This window comes from Neophocaena asiaeorientalis, unplaced genomic scaffold (genome assembly GCF_003031525.2).
Source record: "Neophocaena asiaeorientalis asiaeorientalis breed wild unplaced genomic scaffold, Neophocaena_asiaeorientalis_V1.1 scaffold198, whole genome shotgun sequence".
In the NCBI taxonomy this organism is placed as follows: domain Eukaryota; kingdom Metazoa; phylum Chordata; class Mammalia; order Artiodactyla; family Phocoenidae; genus Neophocaena; species Neophocaena asiaeorientalis.
In genome coordinates this window covers 1,984,872-1,999,372 of record NW_020175221.1, presented here as the reverse complement: position 1 = coordinate 1,999,372, position 14,501 = coordinate 1,984,872, and the positions used below count along the sequence as shown (strand labels likewise).

The window sequence follows — 14,501 nt, the reverse complement described above, 5'->3', positions numbered from 1 at the left end:
CTTTATAATCAATTCATCACCTACTCCCTGTCCCTAGCATTGGTAGTCTATTCTCAATCCATTTAGTTTTGCCTTTTCCAAAATGTCACATAAATGGAATAATAAAATGTGTGTGTACACACATATACCCTTTTGATTCTGGCTTCCTTCACTTAGTATAATGCATTTGCGATATTATGTGTATTTCAGTGGTCTGTTTCTTATTGCTAAGTAGTATATTATATGAATGCACCAAGTTTGCTCATCCATTCACCAGTTGAAGGACATTCAGGTTGGATGGCTTTTGCATTTACGAATAAAACTGCTATAAACATTCTTGTAAAGTTTTTATGTGAACCTAAGTTTTCATTTCTCTTGGGCAAATCCCAAGAGGTAGGATTGTTGGGTCATAAGGTAAATGTTTAACTTCACGAGAAACTGCCGAACCATATTCCAAGGTAGCTATATCATTTTGCACTCGCAGCAGCATTTATGAGCATTCTGATTGCCAGCAGCATTTTCAGGTTTTAAATTTCTTTTTCTAATATTAACCCTTATGATAGGTGTGTAGTGGTATCTCGTATGTTTTTTTTCTTAATTGAAGTATAGTTAATGTACAATATTACATAAGTTATAGGCGTACAATATAGTGATTCACAATTTTTAAAGGTTATAAATAGTCCATTTATAGTTATTTATAAAATATTGGCTATATTCCCTGTGTTGTACAATATATCCTTGTAGCTTGTTTTTGTCATAATAGTTTGTACCTTTTACTCCTCTATTCCTATATTGCCCCTTCCCCCTTCCCTCTCCCCACTGGTAACTACTAGTTTGTTCTCTGTATCTGTGAGTGTGCTTCTTTTTTTATTATATTCATTAGTTTGTTATATTTTTTAGAGTCCACATATAAGTGATGTCATACAATATTTGTCCTTCTCTGTCTGACTTATTTCACTTGACATGATACCCTCCAAGTCCATCCATGTTACTGCAAATGGCATTATTTCATTCTTCTTTATGGCTGAGTAGTATTCCATTCTTTGTATATACACTACATCTTTTTTATACATTCTTCTGTTAATGGATACTTAAGTTGCTTCCATACCTTGGCAGTTGTAGATAATGCTGCTATGAACATTGGGGTGCATGTGTCTTTTTGAATTAGTGTTTTTGTTTTTTTCAGATGTATACCCAGGAGTAGAATTGATGGATCATATGGTCGTTCTATTTTTAGTTTTTTTGAGAAACCTGCATACTATTTTCCATAGTGGCTGCACCAATTTATATTCCCAGCAACAGTGTATGAGGGTTTCCCTTTCTCTACATCCTCGCCACATTTGTTATTTGTGTTCTTTTCGATGATAGCCCCTCTGACAGGTATGAGATGATATCTCATTGTAGTTTTGATTTGCATTTCTCTGATGATTAGTACTATTGAGCATCTTTTCATATGCCTTGTTGGCTATCTGCATGCCTTTGGAAAAATGTCTATTCAGTTCTTCTGCCCATTTTTTAATTGGGTTGTTTGTTATTTTGATTTTCTTCTTGTTTTGTCAGTGGTTTCCTTTGCTGTGCAAAAAGCTTTGCAGTTTAATTAGGTCCTACTTGTTATTTTTCCTTTTATTTCCTTTGCTTTAGGAGACAGATTCCAAAAAATATTGCTATGATTTATGTTAAGGAGTGTTCTGCCCATATTTTCCTCTAGGAGTTTCATGGTTTCCGGTCTTACATTTAGGTCTTTAATCCATTTTGAGCTTATTTTTGTGTATGGTGTTAGAGAATGTTCTAATTTCATTCTTTTACATGTAGCTGTCTAGTTTCCAAGCACCACTTATTGAAGAGACTGTCTTTTCTCCATTGTATATTCTTTGTCACAGAGTGATTGACCATAAGTGCATGGGTTTATGTCTGGACTCTATATTCTGTGTCATTGATCTATGTGTCTGGTTTTTGTACAGGTACCATGCTGTTTTTATTACGGTAGCTTTGTAGAATAGTCTGAAGTCAGGGACTTCTTTCTCAAGATTGTGTTGGCTATTTGGGGTCTTTTGTGTTTCCATACAAATGCCATTGGTATTGTGATAGGGATTGCATTGAATCTGTAGATTGCCTTCGGTAGTATGGTCATTTTAACAATATTAATTCTTCCAATCCAAGAACACAGTGTATTTTTCCATCTGCTTGTGTCATCTTCATTTACTTTCATTAGCATCTTACAGTTTTTCCAACTACAGGTCTTTTACCTCTTTAGGTAGGTTTATTCCTAGGTATTTTATTCTTTTTGATGTGATGGTATATGAGATTATTTCCTTAATTTCTCTTTCTGATAGTTCGTTGTTAGTGTATAGAGATGCAACAGGTTTCTGTTTATTAATTTTGTATCCTGCAACTTTTCTGAATTCATTGATAAGCTCTAGTAGTTTTCTGGTGGTGTCCTTAGGATTTTTTGTGTATAGTATCATGTCATTTGCAAACAGTTTCCATTTTCATTTTCATAAGGATTAATGATGTTCAGCATGTTTTCATCAGCAGTTTGCCATCTGTATATCTTCTTGAGTGAAGTGTCTTTTCCAAATTTTTTGCCCATTTGTAATAGGGTTATTCGTTTTCTTGATGAGTTTTGGGAGGATTTTACATATTCTAGATATAAGTTCTTTGTCAGATGTATGATTTGCACATATTTTCTCCCAATCTGTGGCTTGTCTTTTCATTCTCTTTATATTGTTTTTTTTTGCAGCACAAAAGATTTTAATGTTGATGAAGTCCACTTCATAAATTTTATCTTTTATGGATTATGCTTTTGATACTGTATCTAAGATTATCTCTGCCTAACCCAAGGTCACAAAGATGTTTTCCAGAAGTTTTATGGTTTTAGGTTTTATATCTAGGTCTGTGATCCATTTTGAGTTAGTTTCTAATAAGTTAGCTGAGTTAATTTTTAATAAACTGTGTGTTGTAGATTTAAGTTCATTTTATATGAATATCCAATTGTAGTAGCACTAGCTTTTGAAAAGATTTATCTTTTCTACATTGAATGGCTTTGAACCTTGAATTGACCATATCTTTTTTTTTTTTTTTTAACATCTTTATTGGGGTATAATTGCTTTACAATGGTGTGTTAGTTTCTGCTTTATAACAAAGTGAATCAGCTATACATATACATATGCTCCCATGTGTCTTCCCTCTTGCGTCTCCCTCCCTCCCACTCTCCCCATCCCACCCCTCCAGGCTGTCCCAAAGCCCCGAGCTAATATCCCTGTGCCTTGCGGCTGCTTCCCCCTAGCTATCTACCTTACTACGTTTGTTAGTGTGTATATGTCCATGACTCTCTCTCGCCCTGTCAAAACTCACCCTTCCCCCTCCCCATATCCTCAAGTCAAATTGACCATATCTATGTAGGTCTGAGCTCCCTAATCTATACAATGGTGTATGTACCTGTTCTTTCACAATACACTGTCTTGATTACTCTTAACTTTATACAAAGTCTCAAAATTAGGTGTGGGGAGCCTTCCAACGTTTTCCTTCTTTAAAATTGTTTGACCATTCTATATTTTTGTCAGTATGTACACCAGTGCCTGCTAGGGTTTTGAGTAGGGTTATGTTGAATATATAGATCGATTTGGGGAGAATTGATACCTTAATAGTATTGAGGTTTCCAGTCTGCTTTTTAAGATTGTCTTTGATTTCTCTTGTCAGTGTTTTGTAGTATTTAGCATAGAGACTCCGTACATGTTTTGTTAGATTTATAACTTAAGTATTTCATGTTTTTTGATAGTATTATAATTGGTGCTTTTGGGGGGTAAATTTTGATCTGTAATTGTTCAATTTTAGTACGTAGATATACAGTTGGTTTCTTGCTTTGTACTTGTATCATATGACCTTACTAAACTTACCTTTTTTGTAGGTTAGTTGTCTACAAATAGAGGCTATTTTATTTTTTCCTTTTAAATCTATGTCATTAATCTCCTTTTCTTGCTTTATTGGCCTGGCTAGAACTTCCAGTGTGATGTTGAATAGGAGTGATAGAGCAGACATCTTTGCCTTGTTTTTATCTTAGAGGAAAAACATTCAGTCTTTTGCCATTATCATATTAACTGTAGGTGGTTTTTATTGCAGATGACCTTTATCAGGTAAGTTATCTTCTGTTCCTAGTTTGCTGAGACTTTTGTTTATTATGAAGGGATGTTGAATTTTGTCAGTTGCTTTTTCTGCATCTGTTGAAATGGTCATATGGTTCTTCTTCCTTAATCTGCTATATAGTGAGTTACACTAATTTTTAATGTTGAACCGGCCTTGCATTCCTGGGATAAACCCTATTTAGTTGTGGTGTGTTTTCTTTTTTTATGTATTTCTTAATTAGATTTACTAATATTTTGTTGTGGTGTTTTACTTTGACATGTAATTATATTTACTTGTAATGTCTTTTGTCTGGTTTTGCTATCAGGGTAATGCTGGCCTCATAAAATAAGTTGAAAACCTTCCCTTTCTTCTTTTTTCTGGAAGGTATTGTATGGAATTGGTGTTATTTCTTTCTTTACTGTTTGGTAGAATTTTCCAGGTAAACATCTGGACATGCATTGTTAGAGATTTAAACTGCAGATTTAATTTCTTTGATAAATTTAAAGCTATTCAGGTTATTATTTCTTCTTGAGAGAACTGTGGTAGTTTGTGGTTTTTCAAGGAATTTGTCCATTTCATCTAAGCTGTAGAATTTATGGGAATAAGTTGTTCATAGTATTCCTTTATGAGCCTTTTAATGCCTCTAGGATCTATAATGATGTGCCCTTTTTTATTCCTGATACTCATAGTTTGTCCTGTCTTTTCTTGGTCAGACGGATTATAGCTTTATTAATCTTTTTAAAGAAATAGCTTGGCAAGAGGGAAGACATATGGGAACATATGTATATGTATAGCTGATTCACTTTGTTATAAAGCAGAAACTAACACACCATTGTAAAGCAATTATACCCCAATAAAGATGTTTAAAAAAAAAAAAAGAAATAGCTTGGGCTTCCCTGGTGGCGCAGTGGTTGAGAGTCCGCCTGCTGATGCAGGGGACGCGGGTTCGTGCCCCACTCCGGGAGGATCCCACATGCCGCGGAGCGGCTGGGACCGTGAGCCATGGCCACTGGGCCTGTGTGTCCGGAGCCTGTGCTCCGCAATGGGAGAGGCCACGGTAGTGAGAGGCCCACGTACCGCAAAAAAAAAAAAAAAAGAACTAGCTTTTGGTTTCATTAAAAAAAACTTAGGTGGTGTTTTCCATTTAATTGATTTCTGATCTGTTATTTCCTTCTTTCTGCTTGCTTTGGCTTTGATTTCTCATCCTTCTTCTAGTTTCTTAAGGTGGATATTTAAATTATTGATTTGAATCTTTCCTTCTTTTCCAATACAAGCATTTAATGCTATAGATTTCTAAACTCTTTTTAGCTGTAGATCACAAGTTTTGATATATTTTATTTGCATTTTCACTCAGAACAAAATATTTTCTGTTTTCTTTTGTGACTTCTTTTACTCATGAGTTATTTGGAATTGTGTTAACTCCCAGATATCTGGGAATTTTCCAAATATCATCCTGTTATTGATTTCTAATTTAATTCTACTACATTAGAGAATATAATTTGTATGACTTCACTTCTTTAATATTTGTCAAAGTTTGTTTTATGGCCCAGAATATGGACTACCTTGGTAAATGTTCTTTGTGCATTTTAGAAAGTATAAGATTTTGTTTTGTTTTGTTTTTCTACTAATGCTAAGTGGAGTGTTCTATGAATGTCAGTTAGATTAAGTTGGTTGATAGTATTGTTTTAGGTATTCTTTATCCTTGCTAATTTTCTGTCTACTTGTTCTGTTAGTTATTGAGAGAGAAGTATTGAGATCTCCAAATGTAACTGGATTTGTGTGTTTCTCCTTTCAGCTCTGTCACTTTTTGCTTCATATATTTTGAAGTCTTAACGTTAGGTGCAGCATCCTCATTTAGGATTGTTATGTTTTTTGTAGAACTGACCCTTTTATCATGTTATGTTTCACTTTATCTGGTGTAGCATTTCTTGTTCCAAAGTCTACTTTGTCTGATTATAATATGGCCACTCCAACTTTGTTTTGAAAGTGTTTGCATGGTGTATCTTTTTCTATCCTTTTCCATTTAATTTATCTATGTCATTATATTTGGAGAGGGTTTCTAGTATATAGCATAGAGTTGGATCTTGTTTTTCAACCTGATTTCACCATCTCTTTTAATTGGTATGTTTAGATGATTTACATTTGCTATAATTATTGATGTAGTTCAGTGTAGGTCTACCATTTAATCATTTGTTTCCTATTTATCCTCTCTGTTTTTGTTCCTTTGTTCACTCCCTCCTGCCTTCTTTTCTCCTTCTTTGGATTATTTTAAAACATTTTTTTTAGTATTTCATTTTAATTTATCTATTGTCCTTTTTGTTTGTATCTCCTTGTATTTTTTTTAATGGTTTCAGTATTACAAGAAATATACCTAACCTTAAACAGTCTACTTTGAGTTTATACTTTGCCACTTAAAAAAGAATGTAGAATCTAACAACCATATAGGTCCCTTTACTCTCCCTCCTTTATGCTATAGTTTTCATGTGTATAACATCTACATACGTTTAAAATACCAGAAGACAATGTTCACGTTTTTGCTTTCAGTTGTCATACTTATCTTAAAGAACTTAGAAGGACAAAAGTAGTCCATGACATTTACTTAGGTATTTATTATTTCTGTTCCTCTTCCTTTATTCATATAGTTCCAAGTTTCCCTCTGGTATTATTTCTCTTCAGCCTGAAGAACTTCCTTTAGCATCAGGTCTCTTGAACAATATATGTTGTTAGTTTTTCCTGATCTGAGAAAGCCTTCGTTTCACCATTGTTCATGAATGATATTTTGCCAACTCTGGGTTGATATTTCCATTTCTTTTAACACTTTAAAGACATTGCTGCACTGTCTTCTGTCCTGTATAATTTCTGACAAGAATAATGATTTGAGTCATTCTCCTTTATATGGCATTTCATTTTTCTCTGACTGTTTTCAATATTTTTTTTTTCTCTTTGGTTTTCAGTGATTTCATTATCACTGGGCATGGATTTTTTGGTTAGTTCAGCTTCTTTGATCTGTAAATTCATATCTTCAATTTTGGGAAGTTTTCAGTAATTATTTCTTTTGAGTTTTTCTGTAGCTATTTCTCATCTTCTTTGGATCTCCAATGATACAGATGTTACTTTTGATATTTTCCCACCTGTCTTAAGGCTCTGTTCATTTTCTTCTGATTGTTTCTCTCTCTTCTTCAGATGAGATCATTTCTGTCTTCAAATTTACTGACTTTTACCTCTGTCATATCCATTCTACTATTAATCCTATCTAGTGAATTTTTTATTTCAGATATTGTTTTTTCAATTCTAACATTTCTATTTAGTTCTTTTTTTATAGTTCATATTCACTTCTGTCAATAGTGTTTATCTTCATCTGGTGGAACATAGTTATAACAGTTGCATAAAGTCTCTGATTGATAATTCTAAAATCTGGTTCGTTGTTTTTTTCCCTTGATAATTGATCACATTTCTCTTTTTCTTTGTAAGCCAAGTAATTTTGGATCCTGAACATTTTAAATACTGAATTGTAAGAGTCTGGGTCCTATTATAATCCTGCAGAGAAATTTTTGTTTTTTTAAAGCATACATTCAATAGGATATATTCAGACTTTGAGTTCTGTTTTACCTTCTTTGGGTGATGTCAGTAAAGTTTTCAAAACCTTTGCTGTGCTGCGTTGGGGCAGTCTCATGCACGTGAGGTGTGACCGGTATTTGTGCCTATTTTTGCACAGGGATTTTTGCACAGAATATCCAGGGATCTCCCTCTCTAGCTTCTGAGTGGCAGGGGGTTCCCTTTTCCCAATCCTCTCACCAGGTAGATGAGGTTTCTCTCAAGTTGTTGCTCTATATGCCTTCTACATAGTTCCCCAAATGGGGCTAATCTTATGTGCAAGCCAGGAGAGAAAAGAGGGGGGAAAGTAACAGGAAGTCACCCCCATATGACTTTAAATTTCTTCAAGTTTTATTTCCACAAACCGCTTGCTGTTGTTTACTTTTCAGAGTCCTCAGATTGCTGCTTTTTGTATTTTGTCCAGTTTTTAGTTGTAATTATGGGGAGAGATAAGCTGTAGTGGGCTTTACTCCATCTTGATCTAGCACATTTTTGTTTCTAATTGGCATTTTAAAATATAGAAATGTGAATTATAAATATCTGTGGCTTAGGTTGTGGCTATGTTTATTTTCTGTTGGTAAACATTATTTGATATTTAAAATAACAGATTCTCTAATTGAAGAAGCTTGCTAATTTTAAATGTGGAAGAATGTAAAGCATCTCTTTTGGACAAACAAAACATAAACAGACCATTCTTACCTGTATTATTCACTTGGTTAACACAACTGATTAAAATAAACACAGATACACATACAAACCTTTTCAAAGAAAAAGTATTGTGAATGGCTTTGAAGTACTGGTATCTGTCTTGTTTTGAAATTGGTAAAGTAAAAACTTTTTTTTTTGGCCACATGGCAAAGCCTGCAGGATGTTACCCATGTCCCCTGCAGTGGAAGCATGGAGTCCTGACCACTGGACCACCAGGGAATTCCCAAACTTGAACTTCTAAAACTTGTGGAATATTTGCTTGAATTAGCTATCTTTTTGAAAAATGTAGAAAGGAATGATACATTTTATCAGTACCTTAATTTTTCAAATTATGAGTTATACCTTCTAAATTCATTAGGGCTTTTCCTTTGAAAAACAAGTGAACTTTTTAATTGAAGTATAGTTGATTTAAAATATTGTGTAAGTTTCAGGTGTACAGCAAAGTGATTTGGTTATATATAGAGAGAGAATCAAAAAATATATATACATATTTGATTCTTTTCTATTAAAGGTGTTTACAAGATATTGACTGTAGTTCCCTGTGCTATACAGTAAATCCGTGTTGTTTATTTTATATATGATAGTCTGTTAGTCCCATATTCCTAATTTATCCCTCCCTCCCTTTTCCCTTTGGTAATCATAAGTTTTCTATGTCTGTGAATCTGTTTGTTTTGTAAATAAGTTCATTTGTACTACTTGTAGATCCCACATGTGATATCATATAACATTGTGTCTTTGTCTTTCTGACTTAACTTCACTTAGTATGATAAACTCTAGGTCCATCCATGTTGCTGTAAATGGCATTATTTCATTCTTTTTTATGGCTGAGTAATATTCCATTGTGTGTGTATGTTTGTATGTATGTACATACCACATCTTTATCCACTCATCGGTTGGTGGACACTTAGGTTGCTTCCATGTCTTGGCCATTGTAAATAGTGCTGCTATGAACATTGGGGTGCATGTATCTTTTTGAATCTGAGTTGTCATCTTTTCCAGATATATGCCCCGGAGTGGGATTGCTGGATCATATGGTAACTCCATTTTTAGTTTTTTAAGGAACCTCCATACTGTTCTCCATATGTGGCTGTACCAATTTATATTCTCACCAAAGTGTAGGAGGGTTCCCTTTTCTCCACACCTTCTCCAGCATTTATTATTTGTAGACTTTTTGATGATGGGCATTCTGACCAGTGTGAGGTGATACTTCATTGTAGTTTTAGTTTGCATTTCTCTGATGATTAGTGATGTTGAGCATCTCTTCATGTGCCTGTTGGCCATCTGTATGTTTTCTTTGCAGAAATGTCTATTTAGGTCTTCTGCCCCTTTTTTGATTGGTTTGTTTTTTGTGGGGTTTTTTTGGATATTGAGCTGTATGAGACATTTGTGTATTTTGGAAATTAAGCCCTCGTCTGTCACATTGTCTTGAAATATTTTCTCCGAGTCCACAGGTTGTCTTTTCATTTTAAAGCAAGTGAACTTTTGATAAATGTTTAGTGATTTCATTCACAAAAAGACATAAATTTAGTAATTTCATTTATATAAAGGTTAATTCCTGGTTAAATCATTTAGGGAAGCATGTTTAAGTAAATTTTATTTTTAAAAGATCCGTTGATATATGGATATGCATACTAATTAATGAGCATAATAAAGTTTGAAATGCTTATAAGGAGACTGGGAAATAGTTTATTCATGTCCATTGTTATGCCTTTATGATTTTATTTTAAAAAGATACTCTTAAAAGTAAATTTAATTTTTGCACAGAAGAACCATTTAGAGTGGCTTGTTGCAGCATCCATGAATAAAATCTGCTTGTAAATTAAAGTAACAAATTGGTCCTTAAGGTTGTATTCTTTATTGACTTTTGCCCAAAATGTCACACAAGTAGGAAAGTGATTACAATTACCATTTGAAATATCTTTCATCTTTATATGTAACAGTGTTTGGATTCTTTGGTTCAAATTTGTGCTCTTTTGTCCTCTTTACATTAACCTCTATGTGAGATTTGTTGCTTGGACAAGGGAGAATTGCATTTTAAAACTGCAGACTTGGGTCCATTTTGAAATGGTTTATCATTAGCTATTAGGATTGGACACTTGTAAACTTGAAAAAAATTTGCTTTCCTCTCTCCCTTTAAATTAGGTGCTCTGTGGATGTGTATAGTTTTAAATCCCCACTGCAAGTTGGAGCAGAAGGCCAGCTGGCTAAAACAGTTGAAAAAGTGGAATGGTGTTGATGTCTGTCCATGGGAAGATGGAAATCATGGCAGTGAATTACCTAACTTAACCAATGCTCTGCCTCAGGGTGCGAATGCTAACCAAGGTGAGTACACAGTGGTAATCTGCTCACTTTGTATCTACCTAATTGTGCATCTATGTTTATAACACTAACTTACAATAGATTTGGGAAAATTATTTTACTCACTTAAGAACTTACTATATAACTCACAGACTTAAAATATGTTTTGATATGAATGTGTGTGTGTGTGTGTGTTTTAAGTTTTATGTGAGACCTTTCTATAACTTTTTTTCATATTCTCAGAATACAGATGGATATAATACTTACATATACTACTAGTATGTGTTAAAATTGCCTATTAATTATTTAGTTTGAATATATTTTAAAAAATCATGGAATGGGTGGGTAGTATATTGTAAAACAAAATATTGAGAGGCTTGAGGAGCTGTGTGTTTTTATATCTGTTGGTCAGTTCATATTTGAGCTACTATACAATTTAATCAGTTAAAAATTCTTAGTTTTAGAATATAGCAAGTAAACATTTAATGACTGGGGCTGCAGGAGCATGGGGTGCTGCTGGCATTCAGACCAGGAAAATTCTTTATTGTGAAGGACTGTCTAGCATACTTGTTCCCACCTACTGTAGGCTAATAGTGCCCTCCGGTCTTTGGACAACTAAGAAGTGCTCCCAGACATTTTCAGATAGCCTCTTAAGAATCTTGGTCTCTCATTTCTGTATTGGTTTTTGTTTCTTTGTTTGTTGTTGTTGTTTTTAAGCTTCTCCCTCTCTATTGGACCCACCCATTTAGCTCAAGTCTCTCTCATCTTAAAAAATCTTTCCTTGCCCCCATTGTCCCTGCTAGCTACCACAGAATTTCCTCCTCTCTTTCAGAACCAAATCTTTAAAGTAGTTAACTCTTGCAAATAAAAATTTCATTCACTAACTCTGTCACTCTTCTTGTGTAAGTTTGTGCTGCTGCTCCCCCTTTTTTGAGAAAACTTGGAAGACTTTAAAGTTATGATAGATGCAAGGTGGGAGTTAAATGACATCAGAAGGATTCAGGAATCGAGACTGTCATTCTGTTTTCTGGCCCCATCTGGAGTTGGTACTCCTAGAAAGAGCTGGACAATGTGCTGAGAATGAAATGTGATGTTAGCATAGTATTTTCAGTCTCTACAAAGAGAGAAAATAATATGTATTACTCCATAGGGACTTGTCCAATCAAAAAGAAGTTTCAGGCCTTGGGAAGGATGATTGTCTGGCTCTCCTTTGTCTAGAGATATTTGCCTTGGGAATTCAGTATTTGAAATCTGTCATATCTTTATTGCCCATGATGATTTTATTTAATAACTTCAAAGAAAAGAAATCTAACCCTTCCTTATACCGCAAGTTTTTTTCCAGAAGCTCAGAATTTTCAAGTTTAACAATTCAACATTTATTCTCTTCTATTGCTAGAAAAAGTTATGCTTACGTCTCCATAGGCAATAAATTTTTTTTAACTTTATTATATTTGGAGTTTTCTCTGTGTTTCACTCCCCACCTGCTTTTTTGTGACTGCCATCCTAACATTTTACAGTTTACTTTTTTACTTTCCATTTGGTTGCTTTCCCCTTGGTTAAATATGAATATTCCAGAGGCTTTAGAAAACTCTTAGGAAGTGGTCCAGCCTCCGGAAAAAAAGAGTTCATTTCATTTATGGTTTGGCCCAGGGATATGAAGTCAGGACTAGTTTCTAAGGGCAATATTTACAGCTGTTGTGCCTAAAGGCACCAGGGCTCCTCCTTTTAGCAGAACACCCACATTCTCCAGAGGGGCTGTCAGAAGAGACCTCCCTACAGAGGGGCTCAGGTGCTCAACCTGCAGTACTTCTGCTGGAGGGCTGAGCGGGCTGGCAAAGGGAGAGCCTTTGGTGACAGCAGAGCCCAGCAGCCATGCCGCTGGGCAGCGAGTGCATGTGGTACAGACCATGGGCAGAATTGCATGTGTTTGCACATCAGAGTGAAAGTGAAGCACAAATCAGGCCCTGTCTTCGCTGAGATTATTTGTTAGAATTAACTGACAGCATTAGAATCCACACCCTTAGAAAGAGTAGTGTGTTTGTTTTTTAAATATACCTGAATGAGAGCCTTTTTAAAACTTTTTTGGTTAAAAAACTAATATTATTTTATACTTTAAAATTTTTTACAAATTAGTGCTTATCGTTATTTATTTATTTATTTTGGCTGCGTTGGGTCTTCGTTGCTGCACATGGGCTTTCTCTCTAGCTGTGGTGAGCAGGAGCTACTCTTCATTGTGGTGCGCGGGCTTCTCATTGCGGTGGCTTCTCTTGTTGCGGAGCACAGGCTCTAGGCATATGGGCTTCAGTAGTTGTGGCTCACGGGATCTAGAGCGTAGGCTCAATAGTTGTGACGCACAGGCTTAGTTGCTCCACAGCATGTGGGACCTTCCTGGACCAGGGCTCGAACCCACGTCCCCTGCATTGGCAGGCAGATTCTTAACCCCTGCACCACCAGGGAAGTCCCTGTGTTTATCGTTTCAACAATTTGGTTAAGATCATCTGTTTCTTTTTTCTGTTATTGCGAAAGTCAAAAAAACACAGATATCTAAGATAAAAATTGACCATAATTTTGATACTTAATCAATTTTTGTTTGTATATCTTTTTAGTCATTGTCTATGTACGTATTTTTTTTTGTTTCCATGCTATTATAGAGCTTTGTATCTTACATTTTCGTTTAAATACCAATAGTATTTAGTCTTTTGTGTTACAGTTGGTTGTATCAGACTCTTAGAGCTAACCACTGTCCTGGTGTATGTCCTGTACGTTGTGCTATGCTCTTACAGTCACATACAAACATGAAAAGTTAAGATTTTAATTTATTCAATGGAATCATACCCACAGCTTGCTTTTATTATTGATACCACAGTGGGTCAAACAGACAGAACTCTCATTCTTCTAATAAGTGTATAATAATACGTTGCTTTCTAAAGTCTCCTTTTAATTTTAAATTCTGTTTCTATGATTTGAGTTAAACAAAATAAATGAAATTAGAAAGCTATTTAAAAATACTCGTGTGAGATTTGGACTTTGGAATATTTGATTGATTGACTATACGAAGTCATGGAACCAGTTTCTTGTTTAGTAGTGGTAGATTTATTCTGCTCTGCAAAAAGCCGTGGTAGGTTCCAAAGGCTATTAAATGTAGGGCCAACTCTTCCCATTTGCAAAGTGTCCCTCCGTCTGCTGCTAACAAGGAGTCTGGGCAGGGGCCAGAACAGATACATCAGTGTTTAGGCCTCTCAAATTATGTCATCCATGCATTTTGATATGTCTGCCATTCAAATACAGATGTCTAAGTCCACCTGAGACCAAGCTGAAGTAATGTCTCTTTCTGTTAAAGACCATTCAGAAGCCTTTCAGAACAGCCTAAGTAGCTGAATTTGGAGTGAGGTTATCTGTGTTTTGATCTTGACTGCCATTGCCTGGCCGTGTGACCTTGGCAAGTCACTTTACTTCTCTCAATTTTCAGTTCCATCAGCAGAATAGAGGGGTTGGTCTAGATGAGTTTTCAGAGCTCTTCTTGATTCAGTTGTATTTTGATTTTTATGATTTCCTTTATGTCTGTGCTTAGCCAAAGCTCCAGGGAGAGGAAGATGAAACTTTACCAACTAAGGAAGCTCCAGATTTTACTTCTCATTTAGTTAAGCCTCAGAACAGTGAGGGGTGATACTTGAGCTAAATAAAGCACACATAAATAAAAATAGTTTGTTACCCTGATTGTCAGCTGAGGCTCTTTCTAAGGTTTCTGCCACAGTTTAAGGTAAGTCTGGAGTTGGGGACCTAAGGGGTGGGAGTGCAGG

The 14,501-nt window shown here is 35.1% G+C and overlaps 1 protein-coding gene across 1 annotated transcript in view; it reads left to right on the top strand.

The window, feature by feature from the left end:
• ZSWIM6 (zinc finger SWIM-type containing 6) overlaps positions 1-14,501 on the top strand; it is a 77,540-nt gene that overhangs the window by 42,153 nt on the left and 20,886 nt on the right. The window contains exon 4 of the mRNA XM_024765368.1: positions 10,546-10,725. Coding sequence (XP_024621136.1) covers positions 10,546-10,725 — 180 coding nt within the window. The remainder of the gene's footprint in view (positions 1-10,545; positions 10,726-14,501) is intronic.